The 20277-nt window shown below is 38.4% G+C and overlaps 1 protein-coding gene across 2 annotated transcripts in view; it reads right to left on the bottom strand.

Moving 5' to 3' along the window:
• fam171a1 (family with sequence similarity 171 member A1) overlaps nucleotides 1-19933 on the bottom strand; it is a 66959-nt gene extending 47026 nt beyond the window's left edge. For both annotated transcript variants that reach the window (XM_061955380.1, XM_061955385.1), the window contains exon 1: nucleotides 19514-19933. In XM_061955380.1, the coding sequence (XP_061811364.1) occupies nucleotides 19514-19625 (112 nt within the window). In that variant the 5' untranslated portion in view covers nucleotides 19626-19933. The remainder of the gene's footprint in view (nucleotides 1-19513) is intronic.
• Between the last annotated feature and the right edge of the window lie 344 nt (nucleotides 19934-20277).

Raw genomic sequence — 20277 nt, 5'->3', positions numbered from 1 at the left:
CTCACGGTCGACCAGTAACCGCTCGTTTGTGGGAGTTCAACCAGAGTGCAAGCCTAAAAACAGAGCCCTGATCCAAATTACATATTTGCAGGAATAAAGTGGTATGGCATGTCATGCAGTAAGTTTTGGCAGTCCCTCGCAAAAGAATGACAACAAGCTGAGTGGAGGTCGATCATGTCCACTTTCTGACCTCTCACAACATTCTTCCCTCTACTACAATTGTGCAAGCAAAGGAGAGGCATGGATAACCCAAAGAAGAGCTGGACAATGCAAAACTGCATCCTGACTTGGGGAGTGTCACAACCTTACTTCCTGTTCTCCTAACAGAGATCTGCAGTTTAGGGGTACCAGCTGCAATCACTTAAAAAGGTCCCCTGAGGGAGGCCGGACTGACAGGCAAGAACTCACAAATGCAACAGGCCCCGCCTAGCCCTCATCCTATAAATCAGCAGCGGGATGACATCATTGTTAAACAAGCTCTGAGTCTCCCCTGCACTCCCACATGGAGAGAGGAAGCCTGAAGAAGAACTACAAAGCAGCATATCAACTTCATATAGAGAACAATGGCATAAAATATAGAATTGTCCAATTTTCCAATGCAACAGCTGGCAAAAGTGGCAATGCATGTTTGCATACAAGCAAAAAGTGAGAAATGCATATGTAGAAAATGTCCAGGATGACTATAGCGTTTAAGCTAGCCACAAAAGACCAAACTTTCTGTCATCTACTTGCTTTTAAAGGTCAGCTTTGCTCACATTTTTTGAACAACTGTAAACATATCTTAGAGGTAATAGTGTATTGGAAGTGTGTAATCACAGTCTCACCATGACATACGGTTGTTAAACGTGCTTAAAAAGCACTATTTGGAACGCTAACGCTAATGAGCCGTTTGTCCACTTTCGTCTCCAATAAGGAATATTGAGCACTTTATTTACTTTTTACATACACTACAACTCTGCACTCGTCCAACGTGATTTCATACATCACAAACTGTACAATAACTTAACATGGAGTCGGTCTGAAGAACACAACGTGCTTACGACTTTATTTTAAGATGTGTAGTGAAGCCTGGAATTTATTTTACTATATTCAGTGGTATCATGGCTATGACTAAGTTTATACTGCAGGCCAAAGTGGCCCAAATTGGATTTTTTAGAAATCAGATTTTTTCCAGCTGACAAGTAAAATGTAATCTGTACCAGACTCCAGTATAAACGTGTCAGGCCCCAATGTGGCCTTGAAGTCACTTGCATGTGCATCATACACGTCATTTGCGGTCCTTCAACAATCGCAATTTTGTAGGCAGCAAAGTATATATGGTGCATTCAGAAAGGATTCACAGGGCTTCACTTTTTCCACATTTTGTTATGTTACAGCACTAACATAACATACTGGGATAGGGAAAACAGCTGAAAGGTACATATGTGTAAATGAATGAGAACCTCACCAAACGCAATGCTGAAATCGCCAAGAAAGCACGCGACTTGAATAAACGGGGGAAAACTAAGAGAACTTGGAGGGCCAACTGCAAAATCCACATCAAAGTAAATGTAATGTTACGTCTGGGTCGCATGTTTATGCGCTAGTTGTTTCCCCAAGATGCAGAAAGACGTCAGGAAGCAACGTGCAGGTTAAGAAACATATTTTTTATCCAAAAACAAAGACAAAATGGTGCCAATGACACGGGAAGCTATGGTAAAGGTTTAACCAAAGACTAGCCAAAAACAGGAGTAAGAGGGAAGAATAACCAATGTAACCGTTGCGTGTTGCAAATAAAACTGCCAGGAAGAGTGTCGCGTGAGGCAGGAATAAATAGCTCTCTGATTAGTGACCGGGAGCACGTGGGCGCCCTGACCACTAATCTGAGGCAGGTGACAAAAATGAGCACTCATGGCAACAAAGAAAACAAACAAGAGTGCTGAAACAGAACTAAACAACTAAGGAAATAACTAACTAAACATGACCCGGGCAACGAATCATGACATGGAGGTCCAGAAACAAGAGTACTTTAGTAGTCAAAGACATCAAGGATCTGGACATCGATAATGGCGTCTGACGGAAAACGAACATCGACATTCAACTACAACGCTCCAAGGGATTACTGAACAAGAAGATCAGTAATGAGGTGCACATTCAGCATAGATCACGATATTCCAGAATTAAATAAGGATATAGATCCAAATACAAATGTTTTCTTTCATACAATGCCCTGAGAGGACAATGACCTGGATGAATGAGAACATTCATAACATCTTTCATTAAGCACTTTTGAGTGTTTGGACTGGCAAAAAATATCCGAACTGTGTCACTTGTGGGCAAAAATAATCTGATTTGACCAACGGGGGGGCATTGAAGAAGGATGTCTTTCATTGATTACGTTATAAAATCCCATAACTCTAAAAAAAGAAAAAAAAAATAGGGGCCGTTTGAGTGATTTTTCTTTTAAACAAATAAGCAGTGAAGGGCAGTAACAAGCTACAGCTTAACTACATTTTCCAGTACCTTGGTGGTAGCGAAGCAAATTTTTTTAATGGAGTAGCTTTTCCTGTAGCTTAGCTATTTTTAGACACATGTAGCTACAAAGCTACAGAGAGAAAAAAATTGATTCTGAATCCAAGCCAAAAAAAAATCATGGAGAAAATACATTGACTTGGATGAATGAGAACACCCATACATACAGAGAAAATCCATGATGATTGGTTGGTGTTCATATGATGAGTCACAAATGGCTAAGGTTAGGGCGAAACATTACGGATTGGCCAATCAGAGGCAAGATAAGGCGAGTCATTAGAAAGCAAAATCATAACAGTCACACACTCATGTCACACAACGACAAGGGAGTCGGAGACAGAGGGACGCTTCAAGCTAACCACTCAAAAAAAAAAAAAGAACCATAATTGAAAATGGCACAGGGATTCTCTCCTGCAGATTAGATTTTTCATTTAGTCATGAAGACGTCGTCTAGGAAACCCACAACAATGCGTGTCCTTAACCATATTTAGACAAATGTATGCGTTTAGAGAAAACAATACTTAAAACCTTAGTTTTTAGTTATTTACTCTGTAAACCAAAATCATTCTTCATCAAAGGCGTTCAACACAAATTTAGGAACACACATTAAGGTTCATGAAAAGTTTTACTGCACATAACCATTACCAACTGTTCCCAAACAACACACAAGTAATTTTTTTGTCAAGATATAGATAGATTCTATTTTTTTACTGTAGGTACAGAAAATGAATACCCGGTAACCTTTTAGGGGTGGGCCAATGAAAAGTCAAACTAAAATAAATACATACAGTGGGGGTCACAAGTTGTAATTGGCAAAAGCAGAAAGTGGCACCGGAGCCATATCCTGTTAGCAGAGAAATCACCGGTACTCCCTTTTTTAACCCACAAAGAAAGAGAGCAAAACATTGATTAGGTGGCAGATATATATTTGCAAGGCCATTTTCAAGAAGGTGTAATGACTTGGTCGCATCGTGATGCGGGTGTGGTTCTCCCAAGGATGCAGACGGCTTCGGACACAGCTTGCAGGTAGGAATATGATTTATTTAAAATATAAATCATACGATGAATAAACAAAAAGACACGCACGTAGCACAAAAGGCAAAACAAAAGGACTAGCGTGGGAGCTAGCAGGCACAAATAGCATAGCGTGAAAAGCTAGCAGAATCAAAGTAGTCGTTAACAGTTGTATGGGAACAAACTAGGAAGCCAGACCGAGTGAGGCCAGGGCAAAGACTAAATAGCCCTCTGATTAGTGCCCGGGCAACAGGTGCGCGTCCCGAACACTAACCAGAGGCAGGTGAATGTAATCGGTTGACATGGCAACTGAAAACAAACAAAATCAAGGTGCTGAAAACACGTGACTCAAACATAAACAAACTATGATCCGGGCAGCAGATCGTAACAGAAGGATATTTAATGAGAAAGTACATCTTGTAAGATGCAAGGTCAGCCGACCCCGGAAGGTAGCTAAGCTGTCCCGGCGGTGAGATGGTTTGCCCGCGGCTTTCAGTCAAATCAACAGCTTATACAGCGTCGGATGAGTGCTACAAATAGTGAGTTCAAACATTGTATTTCTTTATTTGTTCACGTTTAATGTTTTTAACAAATAATTGAATTTTAACAGTACCACATAATATATGTTTAATTGCTGATGCGGGTTTATTGATTTTTAAATGGGCCAAAAAATAGCCCATGTTGTACACTGTTGAGGTGATTCATGGCCCAGTAGTGAGCAAATGTGTTTCTGTATAGTATTTCGAAAAGCAATAACTAAATGCAGACATGTTAAGCTGGAGTGACAGTAGTGATATGCATTTGTGTTAAAATACAAGACTTTGGCTATCGTAATGTTGAGCGACCCCCGTGTTCTTTGCACTTCTTTAGCCCGAGGGAGAGCCATATATCCGGCTATTGCCGATGGTTTCGTGCCCGTAGTTTTATCAACGTTTGGAAGTAAAACTTTATATACAGAACAATCAAGGACAACTTGGACAAGGCAATTTAAAGTACCAGTAGAGTCATACTTGCCAACCTTGAGACCTCCGATTTCGGGAGGTGGGGGGTGGGGGGCGTGGTTAGGGGCGTGGCTAAGAGGGGAGGAGTATATTTACAGCTAGAATTCACCAAGTCAAGTATTTCATATATATATATATATATATATATATATATATATAAGAAATACTTGACTTTCAGTGAATTCTAGCTATGTATATATTTATTTTATTATATATATATATATATATATATATATATATATATATATATATATATATATATATACACAGTGTTTCCCACACATTCATTTATTTGTGGCGGCCCGCCACGAAAGAATTACGTCCGCCACAAATGGATTTTTCGGCTTTTGACTCGCTCGACCGCTCATAAAAGCAATGGGACTCTGTCTGTGAATGTACCTTGTAGTTACAACTCCGGTGCAGTAGGTGGCGGTAGCCTACTATGCATTGTAACTCCGCCAATAGCACTTAATTCACCTGGTGGGCCAGAAGAAGAAGAAGACTAAGACGAAGACGAAGACGAAGACGGACGGACGAGATCAAAATACGAGGGTAATATAGGTTATGGTAGATAGGTTATAGCTGCATCGCTCGCGGCTCGTCATATATTTAACGTTAATCCGCGATTTCACCGAGCGTTTCACTGACGGTGAGCAGCCTGACGCTGCTTCATTAACACCGCTGCTGTTTGACTCGTGGTCCGGGGCAGACGAACGTAATAACAATCACCTGTTTTCATACCGACGAGCTAACGTGTCCAGATTATAACCCTGTTGTCAATAAACACACGTGGAGACGGTGCTTCAGATACTACATTAATACTCAAGCTAAAATGTCCACTGTCCACTGCAGCATGTGAATGCAATGAAAAGAACAAAATCTGAGCCAACCAGCTGTTAAAATGTTGTCCAGGTTAATGTTTTGGCCATTAAAGGCCCTTCATTTCAATATTTCAACTGTGATCGGGCTTTAAACAGGTGGCTGACCTGTTCAGATGGGTGTAACTGCTACTGGTCAAATAATGTGAAATAGCATTTAATTTTACATGTATGCAATGCCATTTAAATGTAATTATAGATAATAATAATAATAAATACTGTGTAGTGTTGTAAATAGTCAACGGGAAGGATTTTAGTAAGATATAAGCCATGAGCACTACACAGCCAGAAAAAAACCTAGGCAGGACAAGTAAAAATATTGGGGCAAGTAGATTTGAGAAGTCGGGCAAGTAGAAAAATTAGGGCGGAGGGAACAGGTGAGACTCAGCAAACACTGAAAAATAAAGCAGGGTCAGATCAGAAATGCACTTTTCTCATGAAAAGGGTCCTAATTTATATTCTTATGTGCCTTATAGAGAAGACCACGACAAAACATACACCTCTGCCTCTGTTTCACTTTATGTTGCTGGTAAATAATATGGTTGTAGTAGTAGGCTAAAGTTAAATTATTTAGTATGAACTAATTAAAGGGGCAGAGCTTTAAGAGACATTTTAGCTTTTATATTTTATAAGATATATTTTTTGTAAGAACCACAATTAATAAATATATTTCAGTGAATAACTAATTGTTCAAATCTGTATATAAATATGTACATAAAGTGTTGTAATTATATTCCAACTCCGCGTTCTTCTTGGTCATCGCCACTGCTGCCGCCACCCCCACCCCCCGACCACACCACCACAAATAGATGCCTGCCCTGTGGGAAACACTGATATATATATATATATATATATATAAATAAAATAAAAAAATAAAAAAATAAAATAAAATAAAAAAAATAAAATATATATATATATATATAAAAGAAATACTTGAATTTCAGTGTTCATTTATTTACACATATACACACACATAACACTAATCTACTCATTGAGTTAAGGGTTGAATTGTCCATCCTTGTTCTATTCTCTGTCACTATTTTTCTAACCATGCTGAACACCCTTTCGCAGGTACCCAGAAAGGTTTCGAGTACCACCAAAAAAACGGAATCTCTGAAGACAGTATAAAAATCTGTGTTAAAGGTGTACAAATACTGTTTGTATAATAAGCATGTTATTGTTTACAAATGAGGGTTAAGAGAAAAAAAAGGAATGTGGCTTAAGTACAGTTTTTTAATTGAGCTTCTACATTTCTAAAAGGGGAGGAATGTAATATAGTGATCTATGTTTGTCTGTTGCCATCTCCTGGTGAATGTTGGCTATAGCGCACTGGGGTTACTTTTTGGTTGGCCAATGATTTACGTGGTGTTGCGCACCTGACGTCAAGTGTGTGAGTCTGTTCTGAAGTCTACAGTAAAGAGACGTACTTCATCACCTGGTTATTGCCTCCAACTCAATATATTACAACAACATTGCTGTTTACGGCAGACAAACTGCTTTACGGTAGAATAAAACATGACTGCTGTTGTTGTGTGTTGTTACCGCGCTGGGAGGACGTTAATGAAACTGCCTAACAATAAATCCACATAAGAAACCAAGAACTCGCCCTCGATCATTCTACAATTATAACGTGTTTGGGCAGGCACGCTGTTTATATTGTGGGAAAGCGGACGTGAATACAGGCTGTTGACACATCACTCAGGTCCGCATGGAGCTGGAGGGGGCGTGGCTTCCAGCTCCGCCTGAATTTCGGGAGAAAATTTGTCCCGGGAGGTTTTCGGGAGAGGCGCTGAATTTCGGGAGTCTCCCGGAAAATCCGGAAGGTTGGCAAGTATGAGTAGAGTGGAAAAACAAGTTGACTTTATATGCTTAATTGTGTTTCATTGTATCCATATCCAATTGTTTTTACAATCCGCAAAGTATGTGAAAACACTGTATAAACATCACACAATGCCACAAATTCAGTTAGCCAGTTTGAATATTCTGTTCCAAATATCTTTGGCTGTTTCCGGAGATTGACGTCACAGTAGTAACACTTCTGCAACATGTTATTAGATCAGTCATACAGGAAATTCGCAAAAATTTGAAAGAGATGTACTGCTTATCATTCACAATCCTTATGTAAGGCATAAACACATATGTTTTTCCTTTTTTTATGCATTCTTAGTCGTAAATAAATAAATAAAAAGTTATTTAACAATGGAGTCTATAAGAGCTCTCTATTTTGCCCACAAAACTCTAAATAACTACCCAAAACTTTAGCATTGATAACCGAGAGGTAATGCTGCTCTGGACCCAAGGAGGGATTTGTTTGTAATTTTAAAATGAAATTGAAGATGGCAGTAATGCAACATACATGAAGTCAAACTGATGTAAAACTGTAAAGAAGAAGAAGAAGCTTATGCAGCACGGGTTGCCAGCATATAAAGCCGGTGTGCTGCTTCTGCTACCACTGCATCGTGTTCTGTTTGTCAATGTTATTCTAGATTATAAATCATGACTCTCATTTGGATAAAAGGAGGATTTAGCCATGAATCTGAATCACTGGGTTGAGTTTTTCCTTGCCCTTATGTGGGCAAGGAATGTCGTTGTGGCTTGTGCAGCCCTTTGAGACACTTGTGATTTAGGGTTATATAAATAAACATTGATTGATTGATTGATGAATCTAGAAACTGGTTATCTATGACATTCAGTTTATACCCGGTGATGGAGACTAACATAAACAACCAAAGACAGTGGAACTGTCAGCAGCAACTTTTTTACCCCTTTGTCTGGATTAAAATGTATTCTTTATCTGAACGCAAAGATATGGACATACTATTAGTCGTCATCGAAGTAAGAGCAGACATCGTACAGTAAGCTATCGTTTTATTATGTTTGTAGTTTGTATTTCTTGTTTAGTGCTTATCATTACTGCTACATGATGCTTAGTGTTTCACTAAAGCTAGATCTGTTTTGCAGAACTTCTAAAACTTGTAGCTCACCCTACTTATATTCAGGATAAAAAATATAAGGTTTTGAATCATCATTTGTCCCAAAATAGTTGTTATTGGCGACCACACAGTCAGCATGATTTGCATTGTTGCTGGTAGGAAAAGGATCTGCAGTTCCTACATCTACGTCACGCGATCACGTGTCTGGCTAGCGCATTCATTATCTCTCAAAATGGCTCGAGAATCTCCGTGAGATTGATACTATTTTGATCATATTTATTTACTCGCAAACGTTGTAAGCGTTTCGGTATCGTACATCAGATACATATGATAATAGCTTCAATATAGAGGCAACTTGTTTTTCCACTCTACTGGTACTTTTAAAAGGACAACAAATCAAAAATAAATGACACAAAACACTAGTTTGGATGATAATTTATCTATCCCAATATTTTTACTATTACTTGCTACAATGCAACCAATTTGACAACATTATAAAACTACACCAATTGTGATTGACATATTAATGAAGTTACAGCTAATTAGGATTGTGTGGTGTTGCTGTATGAATAGACCATGAGGACTCTTCTGGGACATTATCTGGATTGTCTGTGCGACAACCATCTACATTGATCAGTCAGCTTTAACCGCATGAAAATCAGACGCCGGCGGTGCTTGTAGTGCTTAGCCACTTTCTCTAAAATAAGGTAAAGGACCAAGAGAACAAAAAAAAAACGATTCGACATTCTTCTCTGAAGTTCGCAATTATTCAAACTCACGACTGAGCAGCAGATATGTGACTTAAATGTAAGGGCGGGGATAACTGACGTAACCAGGAAGTGTCCCGTAGACTAGACCATCCTAATTCATATTGCTCCAGCCGCTGCTGGAGGACTCTCAAAAGGACTCATACTTTGTCGGCCGCATGGGCTGGGTCCTTGGAAGGATGCAGCCGCTGAATTGAGACACAGCTTGCGTCTCCACCCAATCAGCCATGTTGTAGTTTTTAGCGCTTCCACATCGACGTTACTGACAGATGTAAGTCAGGAATATACTCTACTATGCACTACAACTGAGGATTTTTAGCATGCATGTGCACGTATGAGCAAGTCTTCCCCACAACAAGAGGATAGAGAAAAAGAAGGAACTTAATGACTACAACTGGATAGCTCTTCAGGTAAACCTCTAAATTTGTTACTATTTTCTCAAATTCCAAATAGCTACTTTTGAGCAAGTTTGGAAGAAGGCAAAATTGTATACTACGCCATGCCGGCCATGGTTTGATTTCAAGTGTTCAGGACTTATGGGGATCCCAAATACAAATAAAAACAGGAACCAACAGGTATGAAAAGTTGGTTTTGCATTATAAGGCCCCATTAAGAATAATATGAAAAGCTTTGCTATTTCCTACTCTATTTGTTGAACTATTTAAATGAAAGTGTAATATTTTTTGGGGGCTTCTAAACTTTAAACATAATCCAATCAAATTGAATTAATTGATTAGATTGATTGAAATAAGTGTTCAAATATTACATTACATTCACAGGTTATACGTTTTTTATTTCCATGTTTGCTGTATTTTTTGTGTTTATTGTATTTTGCTTTTTGTGACTGCCTATATTTGATTACCGAGTAAATGCATGGCACAAGAAACACTTCCTGTAGTTGACTTTGGAATTCAGTACACCTCTGTACCAAACACTCTGAATACATTTACCGTTACAGACTTAGTATCTAGATAGTGATTCTCCAATTGTGGTACATGCATACTTGCCAACTCTTCCGAATTTTCCGGGAGACTCCCGAATTTCAGCGCCTCTCCCGAAAACCTCCCGGGACAAATATTCTCCCGAAAATATCCCGATTTCCAGCCGAAGTTGGAGACCACGCCCCCTCTAGCTCCATGCGGACCTGAGTGACGAGTCAACAGCCTGTTTTCACGTCCGCTTTCCCACGATATAAACAGCGTGCCTGCCCAATCACGTTATAACATCTACGGCTTTTAGAGAGTGCACAACTGCGCACACAAGGAGACGAAGCAGAAGAACGAGGAACATACAGCCATGGCGACGCCGACGACGAGTAAGATGGAGAAATACGCTTGTAAGTTCCAAAACAAATGGAAACAAGAATTTCAGTTTATCCAGGACAGTTCGAAGGAGAAGAGGTATGCTGCCTGTAAATTTTGTAGAACATACTTCTCCATTGAACACGGTGGCCGAACGGATATACTCACTCATGAACGGTCAGCGAAGCACAAGGCGGCAGCAGCGCACCACCGGTCACAGCCCAGTATTATGGCCCACCTCGCTAAATGGAGACCCGATGGTGTAACTTATGCCAAGTAAAACAATGAGTAGATGAGTGTTATGTGTGTGTATATGTGTAAATAAATGAACACTGAAATTCAACTATTTATTTTATTATATAAATATATATACACACAATAAAATAAAATATATAAATATATATATATACAGTGGGGCAAAAAAGTATTTAGTCAGCCACCGATTGTACAAGTTCTCCCACTTAAAATGATGACAGAGGTCTGTAATTTTCGTCATATGTACACTTCAACTGTGAGAGACAGAATGTGGAAAAAAAAATCCAGGAATTCACATTGTAGGAATTTTAAAGAATTTAATTGTAAATCATGGTGGAAAATAAGTATTTGGTCACTTCAAACAAGGAAGATTTCTGGCTCTCACAGACCTGTGATTTCTTCTTTAAGAAGCTCTTCTGTCCTCCACTTGTTACCTGTATTAATGGCACCTGTTTGAACTTGTTATCTGTATAAAAGACACCTGTCCACAGCCTCAAACAGTCAGACTCCAAACTCCACTATGGCCAAGACCAAAGAGCTGTCAAAGGACACTAGGAAAAGAATTGTAGACCTGCACCAGACTGTGAAGAGTGAATCTACAATAGGCAAGCAGCTTGGTGCGAAAAAATCAACTGTGGGAGCAATTATCAGAAAATGGAAGACATACAAGACCACTGATAATCTCCCTTGATCTGGGGCTCCATGCAAGATCTCATCCCGTGGGTTCAAAATGATCATGAGAACGGTGAGCAAAAATCCCAGAACTACATGGGGGGACCTGGTGAATGACCTGCAGAGAGCTGGGACCAAAGTAACAAAGGTTACCATCAGTAACACACTACGCCGACAGGGAATCAAATCCTGCAGTGCCAGACGTGTCCCCCTGCTTAAGCCAGTGCATGTCCAGGCCCCTCTGAAGTTTGCCAGAGAGCACATGGATGATACAGCAGAGGATTGGGAGAATGTCATGTGGTCAGATGAAACCAAAATAGAACTTTTGGTATAAACTCAACTCGTCGTGTTTGGAGGAAGAAGAATACTGAGTTGCATCCCAAGAACACCATACCTACTGTGAAGCATGGGGGTGGAAACATCATGCTTTGGGGCTGTTTTTCTGCTAAGGGGACAGGCCGACTGATCCGTGTTAAGGAAAGAATGAATGGGGCCATGTATAGTGAGATTTTGAGCCAAAACCTCCTTCCATCAGTGAGAGCTTTGAAGATGAAACGTGGCTGGGTCTTCCAGCATGACAATGATCCCAAACACACCGCCCGGGCAACGAAGGAGTGGCTCCGTAAGAAGCATTTGAAAGTCCTGGAGTGGCCTAGCCAGTCTCCAGACCTCAACCCCATAGAAAATCTGTGGAGGGAGTTGAAAGTCCGTGTTGCTCGGCCCAAAACATCACTGCTCTCGAGAAGATCTGCATGGAGGAATTGGCCAAAATACCAGCTACTGTGTGTGCAAACCTGGTAAAGACCTATAGTAATCGTTTGACCTCTGTAATATAACCTTTGTTGGCAATAACAAAGTATTGAGTTGAATTTTTGTTATTGACCAAATACTTATTTTCCACCATAATTTACAAATAAATTCTTTAAAAATCCTACAATGTGAATTCCTGGATTTTTTTTTCAAATTATGTCTCTCACAGTTGAAGTGTACCTATGATGAAAATTACAGACCTCTGTCATCATTTTAAGTGGGAGAACTTGCACAATTGGTGGCTGACTAAATACTTTTTTGCCCCACTATATATATATATATATATATATATATATATATATATATATATTAGGGCTGCAACAACTAATCGATTAAATCGATTAAAATCGATTATAAAAATAGTTGGCGATTAATTTAGTCATCGATTCGTTGGATGTATGCTATGCGCATGCGTAGAGGCTACGTTTTTTTTTTTTGTAACTTTTATTTATAAACTGCAACATTTACAAACAGCTGAGAAACAATAATCAAAATATTAGGGGTGTAACGGTACGTGTATTTGTATCGAACCGTTTCGGTACGGGGGTTTCGTTTCGGTGCGGAAGTGTACCGAACGAGTTTCCACACGGACATATTAAGTAGCGTACTGCACGTTGTGTAAACAATACTCAGCCCCGACAGCCCCGCAAAAGAGGACATGTCCGGTGAAAAGAGGACGTATGGTCAGTCTATACGAAGCCCGTTAGCTGCTAGCATGTTAGCAAAAGAGGACGAGCAGCGATCGGTTTCACCGGACGTGAAACCGACCGCTGCTAGCATGCTAGCAGCGACCGGGCTAGGGTCCTGACCATGCGTCCTCTTTTCACCGGACATGTCATCTTTTGCGGGGCTGTCGGGCGGTGTTTCTTAATTGTCTGGCATTTTGAGTTAGGGTTGCATGTATTTTCAATGTACGTTCAGGGTTAAGAAGGTTAAAAACACAACAAATTGTGCGTGCAGCAGCATTCGTGAGGGAGGGGGAGAGACAGAGAGAGCGAGAGAGTTGTGATAAATGTGCATGCGTCGTCAGGCTCTGCTTTTTATCGATACATTTATCAGATTTAATTTTTTATTATCTATAGCAGGGGTGTCAAAAGTGTGCATTTTTGTAACATTTTCCTTGTTTTATTTGGCAAGTTGAAAGAACATGGCGCCAGTATGCTGTTTTTTTTTTCAATAAAATACTGCAAAGGATAGAAATGTAGTTTGTCTCTTTTATCCGATTATTAATCGAAGTAATAATCGACAGATTAATCGATTATCAAATTAATCGTGAGTTGCAGCCCTAATATATATATATATATATATATATATATATATATATATATATATATATATATATATATATATATATGAAATACTTGACTTTTGGTGAATTCTAGTGTTGAGCTGTCCTTCTCGAATAGTAGGCGGGATACCCGGGGGGGGGGGGGGGGGGGGGGGGCACGGTGCGTGTGTTTTCGGGGAACATGTTATTTATTTATTTTTTTTACTTACCAGAATATGATGCAGCGTATGTGGTACGTGGCTTCACTGTAACGACAGTGGGAGACAAGGAAAGACCGGTCTGTTGTTTTCTTTAATGTTAATAAGCTTAATAAGATCTAATTTTCCTATATTTAAACACAGTATTTCTGTTCAAACTGTGTGTAATATTACAGTGGCCAAATATATTAAATATACTTGTTAAATAAAACCTCTGCCTTGTTTTTAATGAATACTTAGGCCTATTACACTACTGTATTTTAATGTTGGTCATTATGATGGTACTTGGAGAGCAAAGTCTTTTCTGAGGTGGTACTTGGTGAAAAAAGTTTAGGAACCACTCATTAAGAGAGGTCTGAATACTTGCTCAATGTAACAACTATGTCGATAATTAATTCTCTGGCACACGTGCGTATGGGCTGTGTTAGGAAGAGGAGTAACGATGCATAACGCCAGGTTGTAAAAGGCAAGTATACTGGTAGACCAAAAACACATCAAAGAATCAAGACAGAACAGTTAAAGCAATATGTCTTGAAAACAGAAAATGCACATCAAAAAAAGAAGAACAAATGGGCGGAAACTGGAGTCACCATCTGTGACAGAACTGTAGGATACCGCCAAAAGGAAATTAGATTTAAATACAGAAAAGCACAACAAAAACCGCCATTAACGACCTGGACAAATAAAAAAAGTTTGCTTGACGATATGTTGACCTACAAATTATTTCCAATAAACTGTCAATAGTAATTTGAGACCACATTAAACACCACTGGTGTAATAATAATACATAATAATAATGCAAGTATGTCCTTTCAAATGCAATAAACTTAAAACGTGTATATTTTAACATTGTAATTGGAATGTACACTTTTAAATCTCCAAGTTGAATAAAACAAACAAATAATTAAAACAAAACATACTGTGTCTGCTAGCAAAATGTTGCACTTAAATAAAAACCACAACAAAAAGCATTAAAAACGGTTCTGTCACTGCTAAGGAGAGGGTGAGGAATCCTTAAATATACACAACCAAACAAAACAGAAATATGGCTTAATAAAGTATTGACAAAGTTGCACTTCAATATTGAACATGTACTGTATGTATAGGTACATGTGTACAGTACTTAACTTAAAATCAAGTTTTAAACCAAAGTGCAGCGTAACAATATAAACACTACACTATAAGCATACCTGTATGTATGTATGTATTAACAGATGCAAAAAACCTTCAGTCCGGCAGATTACACATGAGGAACACCAACATGACATGACAAATGTCTGCCAAATGTTCAGAGCATTTTTTGAAATGCTAGTTTTTCAACAGTATTAAAGTATTGAACCACACTGAGTGCACACCATTTTTAAGGTAGGGGTTGACCCTGTTCTTTTCCCTTGTCAGGATTAAAAACAAAGATGGGAATCGATTGCTGATCCCATTAACACAGCAGGGGGTAGGTTTCCGAGGTTACATCATCAGGTTTCCTCATTCCGACTGGAGAAGAAGCGGGCCATCTTACTCTCGCTTTAAAAAGGTCCCATAATATATCTTATACATGTCCACAATACTGCGATGAGGTGGCGACTTGCCCAGGGTGTACCCCGCCTTCCGCCCGAATGCAGCTGAAATAGGCTCCAGCACCCCCAGCGACCCCAAAAGGAACAAGCGGTAGAAAATGGATGGATGGTTGTCCACAATAATGTATTAAGAGTGTTCTCAAACATCTACCTTGATGCTGGAATCTAGACGGTTTAAAAGCCATGCAAAATCATTTTGCTGTGTGAATTCTTCAAGAAAAGCGACCAAATCAGCCTTCAGATATTGCTTATTTTACAGTCCGACCTGGTTTGAACTATCTGTGTATGTTTACATTCATACTTCTCCTATGAACACAACTCAGAGAAGCCAGATATCCAAATGTAGGGCAGCAAGAAGCACAAGCAGGCACGGACAAGTGAGATAGAGGTGACACGCATGTCGCACGGCTTCAAGCTACTATGACGAGACAGTCTAGCACAGAAACACTGAGCTTCTCCTGAGAAAAATGTTAGGGCCCTTTTTTCTACACATGCACTAACTGTATATCAAGTAGGGCTGCAAATCTTTGGGTGTCCCACGATTCGATTCAATATCGATTCTTGGGGTCACGATTCGATTCAACGCGATTCTCGATTCAAAAACGATATTTTTCCGATTCAAAACGATTCTCTATTCATTCAATACATAATATTTTAGCAGGATCTACCCCAGTCTGCTGACATGCAAGCAGAGTAGTAGATTTTTGTAAAAAGCTTTTATAATTGTAAAGGACAATGTTTTATCAACTGATTGCAATAATGTAAATTTGTTTTAACTATTAAATTAACCAAAAATATGACTTATATTATATTTGTGAAAATATTGGACACAGTGTGTTGTCAAGCTTATGAGATGGGATGCAAGTGTAAGCCACTGTGACACTATTGTTCATTTTTATTATTTTTTTTATTTTTTTTTATAAATGTCTAATAATAATGTCAATGAGGGATTTTTAATCACTGCTGTGTTGAAATTGTTACTAATATTGATACTGTTGTTGATAATATTGTTTTGTTGGATTGATTAATTAAAAAAATAAAATAAAAAAAATAAATTAAAATGGTGATTTGAATTCGAATCAATTTTTTCCCCACACCCCTAATATCAAGACACTCTCATGATGGTTATCACTTGGAAAAATCATGTTAATTTTTCCAAGTGAAAAATTAATGTGATTTTGTACTAATAAAATCACATTAATTTTTACATTGAATAGTTCAATCATTTTGAATGTAATGTGTGAATGAAACAAAGTAATGTGTGAATGAACCAATTTACAAATGTGTAACAACATTTAAGTTGTTACACGTGCTTAAATGTACTCAAGTGACTGTGCTGTGGACTTTGACCTTGTGAATTATTCTGAGTATTCCTGTGTATTTATATTAAATAATGTGGCTATTATCGTAAAGAAATGGCAAATGTTTTAACTAAATGGCACATCTTTATTATATGTACAAAAAGAATGTACCATGGGTTTTGATTTTGCAGATTATTTTGATTACAGTGGTACTTTGGTTTTTGTTATTAATACAGGTCTACCGAAGAAAGACTGAAGCAATTTTTCCAATTAGAAATCATACAAATCCAATTAAACTGTTAAAGACACCCAAAATATTAACACAAGACACATTTTATGAAGAATAATTACAGTTTCACTTGCAGAAAACATTGCAAAATTCATTAAACATTATGAATGAACGGGATAAGGGAATATTTTAACATAATTTTTACCTTTATTGAAGACTTGTTGGCTAAGACGGTGATGGGCGTAGAGGCCATTTAGACGTTAATTTCATACTTTGCTACAATTTCTTCCTTGAATGCAATAGTGTCATCAAAGTACTGGCATTTACAACTTTCTTTGGTCTCGTGGTAGCTTATTTTGCTGCTGTACTAAAAAAACCCCAAAGAGACTGAGTGAAGTCACCAACACTTGGGATTCTTTGTTTGGGCACTCGAATCCGCAAAATGATACCTGGGGAAATTGACGAGCCGGTTGTAACCATTATGGATTTATGAAAACTGGGGCAAACTTTTGGCAAAAAAGATTCTTCCTATACAGGAAACATCAATGATGATTGGTTGGTTTACGTATAAGAAAATCCATGATTAGTTGGTTAGTTTACTATGATGAGTCACGATTGATTAAGATTAGGGCAAAACATTACGGACAGGCCAATCAGAGGCAAGATAGGGTGGGTCATCGAACCAGGAAGGGAAATCACAACAGACACGCGCATCCCAATTGACGACGAGAGTCAGGGAAGAGAAGAGGGAATATTCAAGCGGGCGATTTATATATTTAAAAAACTAGTGGAAGATGGCAGAAGGATTCTCTTCCTTAGATTTTTCTTTTAGCGTCGTAGACAGGAACTCACAATGCGTCTACTTGGCCATATTTGGACAAATGTATGCATCTGGATAAAACAATGCCCCACACATTCATTTCAGTTGTTTACCATATAAGCCCAAATCAAAACTGGTCTTGACAAGGAATGCACATTTAAGAACACACATGATTGTGGCAGACATGTGATGACTTTTGCTATAATAAAGCCTGTCTAAATGCTAAATTTCATTTTCATTGGTGTTTTGAAACAACACAGTAGCTGACATTTTGTTCATTATTTCTACTGTTTATATTTTGACATTGAATAGTTGAATCATTTTGAATGTAATGTGTGAAAAAAACAAAGTAATGTGTAAATAATATAAATAACTAGCTGAACCATCTGTGGCTGTGAACTGAACACTAGTAAGGTTGTAAATACTGTATAGAGTAGGCGAACCCATGTGGTTCCTGTGGATGTGAACACAAGTTGTAATTACTGTAGTGACTAAATAACAGTGACTGAAACAGACATATTGATTCATTTGGATGAATGGGGTATGTATATATGTCAACTCTGTTGATCATTTGTCAATTCTTTAAAACACTAAAAAATCTTTAATGGTGGTTACTTTTTGGTAATTTTTGCATGTTCAACTGCTGAAAAACCAGGAGCTTAAAAGCGAACATGAAAACAAAAGACAAAATGTCTTTCCCCATTAAGAAACAACATACTCCAATCAAAAGTTATAGACACACATTGCTGTCTGGGCAACTAAAATATTCAATTATGCACATTGAACATACAAAATGTGCTCTATCAGAATCGAGTACTCATTCTATACTCGGAGGAATGCAAGAGATAGTGGTGACAAAGGTGCATTTTACGGTGCTTTCAAGGACAGCTGAAAAGAGTAGGAGACGACGTTGGTCAGAAAGAAATAATATATTTTATTCATAAAATACTAAGACTAGAACACTATCAGTAAAGCATAAGAAACACAAAATAATGGGTCTGTTCATTTTAGTATTCTTATAATAAGTTGGTTAAAAGATGGCAGAGTGTATAAGTAAGTTTGAGTACACTCAACAATACGATAATGATAAAGTGATATTTTTTTTTTTTTATCACCGCACACATTTATATGGTGCAATTTTAATATTGATGATGTGCATTTTCTACAAAAAAAACAACTAAAGGTGAGTCAAGAAGAAAAATCGTTTAGTTCAACTATTTTCCCTGAAAGACGCATTGAGGCTGTGAAGAGTTTTATCAGATTAATTGATAGATTACTAAAATATTCGATAGCTGCAGCCCTAGACACCAATGTAGAATGTGTGGGGTGAATGGTCCAATTATAGCATTGGGATGGGCCAGAGGTTAATCACTATGGTTATGGTTATAGAACTACGTATACAGTATATAAATACATATATGTCAGTATGTAGATCCAAAGAAGACTGATTGAAAAGGAGTTACATTAAAGTCGTCAAGTCTAGTGATCTAGTTCAAATCGTATTTTTCCAGTAAAATGCCCAATCATTATAACCTTCTGTGCTTTGGCTAGCTTTTTGATGAGCACACATTTAAATTGCACAAAGAGAGAATTTTTTTTTAACAAACGCGTAGATTTGATAACAAATATGAGCAGCGTCTTCGTCATCATGCACTTCATTACTGATAAATACAACAACTCGAAGGATCTCTCAGCCACTGCCTTTAAAAAACCCAATAGATTCAGCTCTTGAAAACGGCTTTAATTCGAGAGAGAGAGAGTGGAGTTGAATAATAAGCAGCAAACTGCTGGACGTGAACAAACCAAAGTTTTACAGCTCGTCCTGCTAACGTTACGCTAGCTAAGTTGAGTGACATCAGCATCCCAGCAGGCTAGCGGGACCATGATTAGCTTCTTCAACTCCAAGCTACTCCCTGTCGTGAGAAGGGTCAAAGTGGGCCAAGATGTACGCCGAATATTTACCTTCTGTGGCTGAATGTTCCCTCGGTGTTTTGCTGGCTCCTTCTGAAACCAGGAGTCCAATAAGGACGGCAAGAAGCACGGCGGTCCTACGGTCTACCACAGCCCGCATCATTGCAGATGGGGAGTATCAACGCCTAAAAATGCAGCAGCCCAATCTTTTGCGTTGATAAAGTCAATAAGCGAGCACACATAGTCCGTAAAGGCGGCGAGTCTCCATATTTAGCGACATCGGCAGTTTCAAATTAAAGCTGATTCTTTTTCCTCCGTGGTGCATCACTCAGCCCCCATTTTCGCTTGCTTTTTTTCATCGACGAGCCAGGGTCAGAGGAGAGGAAGACAGCTCTTAAGCCTCAAAGCCACATGCCCGAAAACAGCAACAACAGGCGGCTACATTCACCGCGACGCCTCGGTGACATTAACGCAACTCTACTGCTCCCTGTAGGTTCAACATGGTACTGATTTTATAGACAGTATAGAGGGGTTCTTAACCTTTTTCAATTTTAACCTTTGAAATATTACCACAAAATTAGAATTCTTACCATTGATTTTAATCGTATTCAATAAATATATCTAACCTACCTACAGTTTACAACCATGACAAATGATATCAAACCAAGTGTTACTCACAAAGATTATTATTTGTTTAACACATAAATATTAGGTCTCGGTCAGGCTAATTTGAAAAATTAATACTATAAATACTGCGAAGGAAGCTACTCAAAAAACTGCTGAAAAATAGTTTTACATACAATTATGCAGTGTTA

The sequence above is a fragment of the Nerophis lumbriciformis genome, linkage group LG04, assembly GCF_033978685.3.
Source record: "Nerophis lumbriciformis linkage group LG04, RoL_Nlum_v2.1, whole genome shotgun sequence".
Classification (NCBI taxonomy): Eukaryota; Metazoa; Chordata; class Actinopteri; order Syngnathiformes; family Syngnathidae; genus Nerophis; species Nerophis lumbriciformis.
This window is presented reverse-complemented; position numbering and strand designations above follow the sequence as displayed.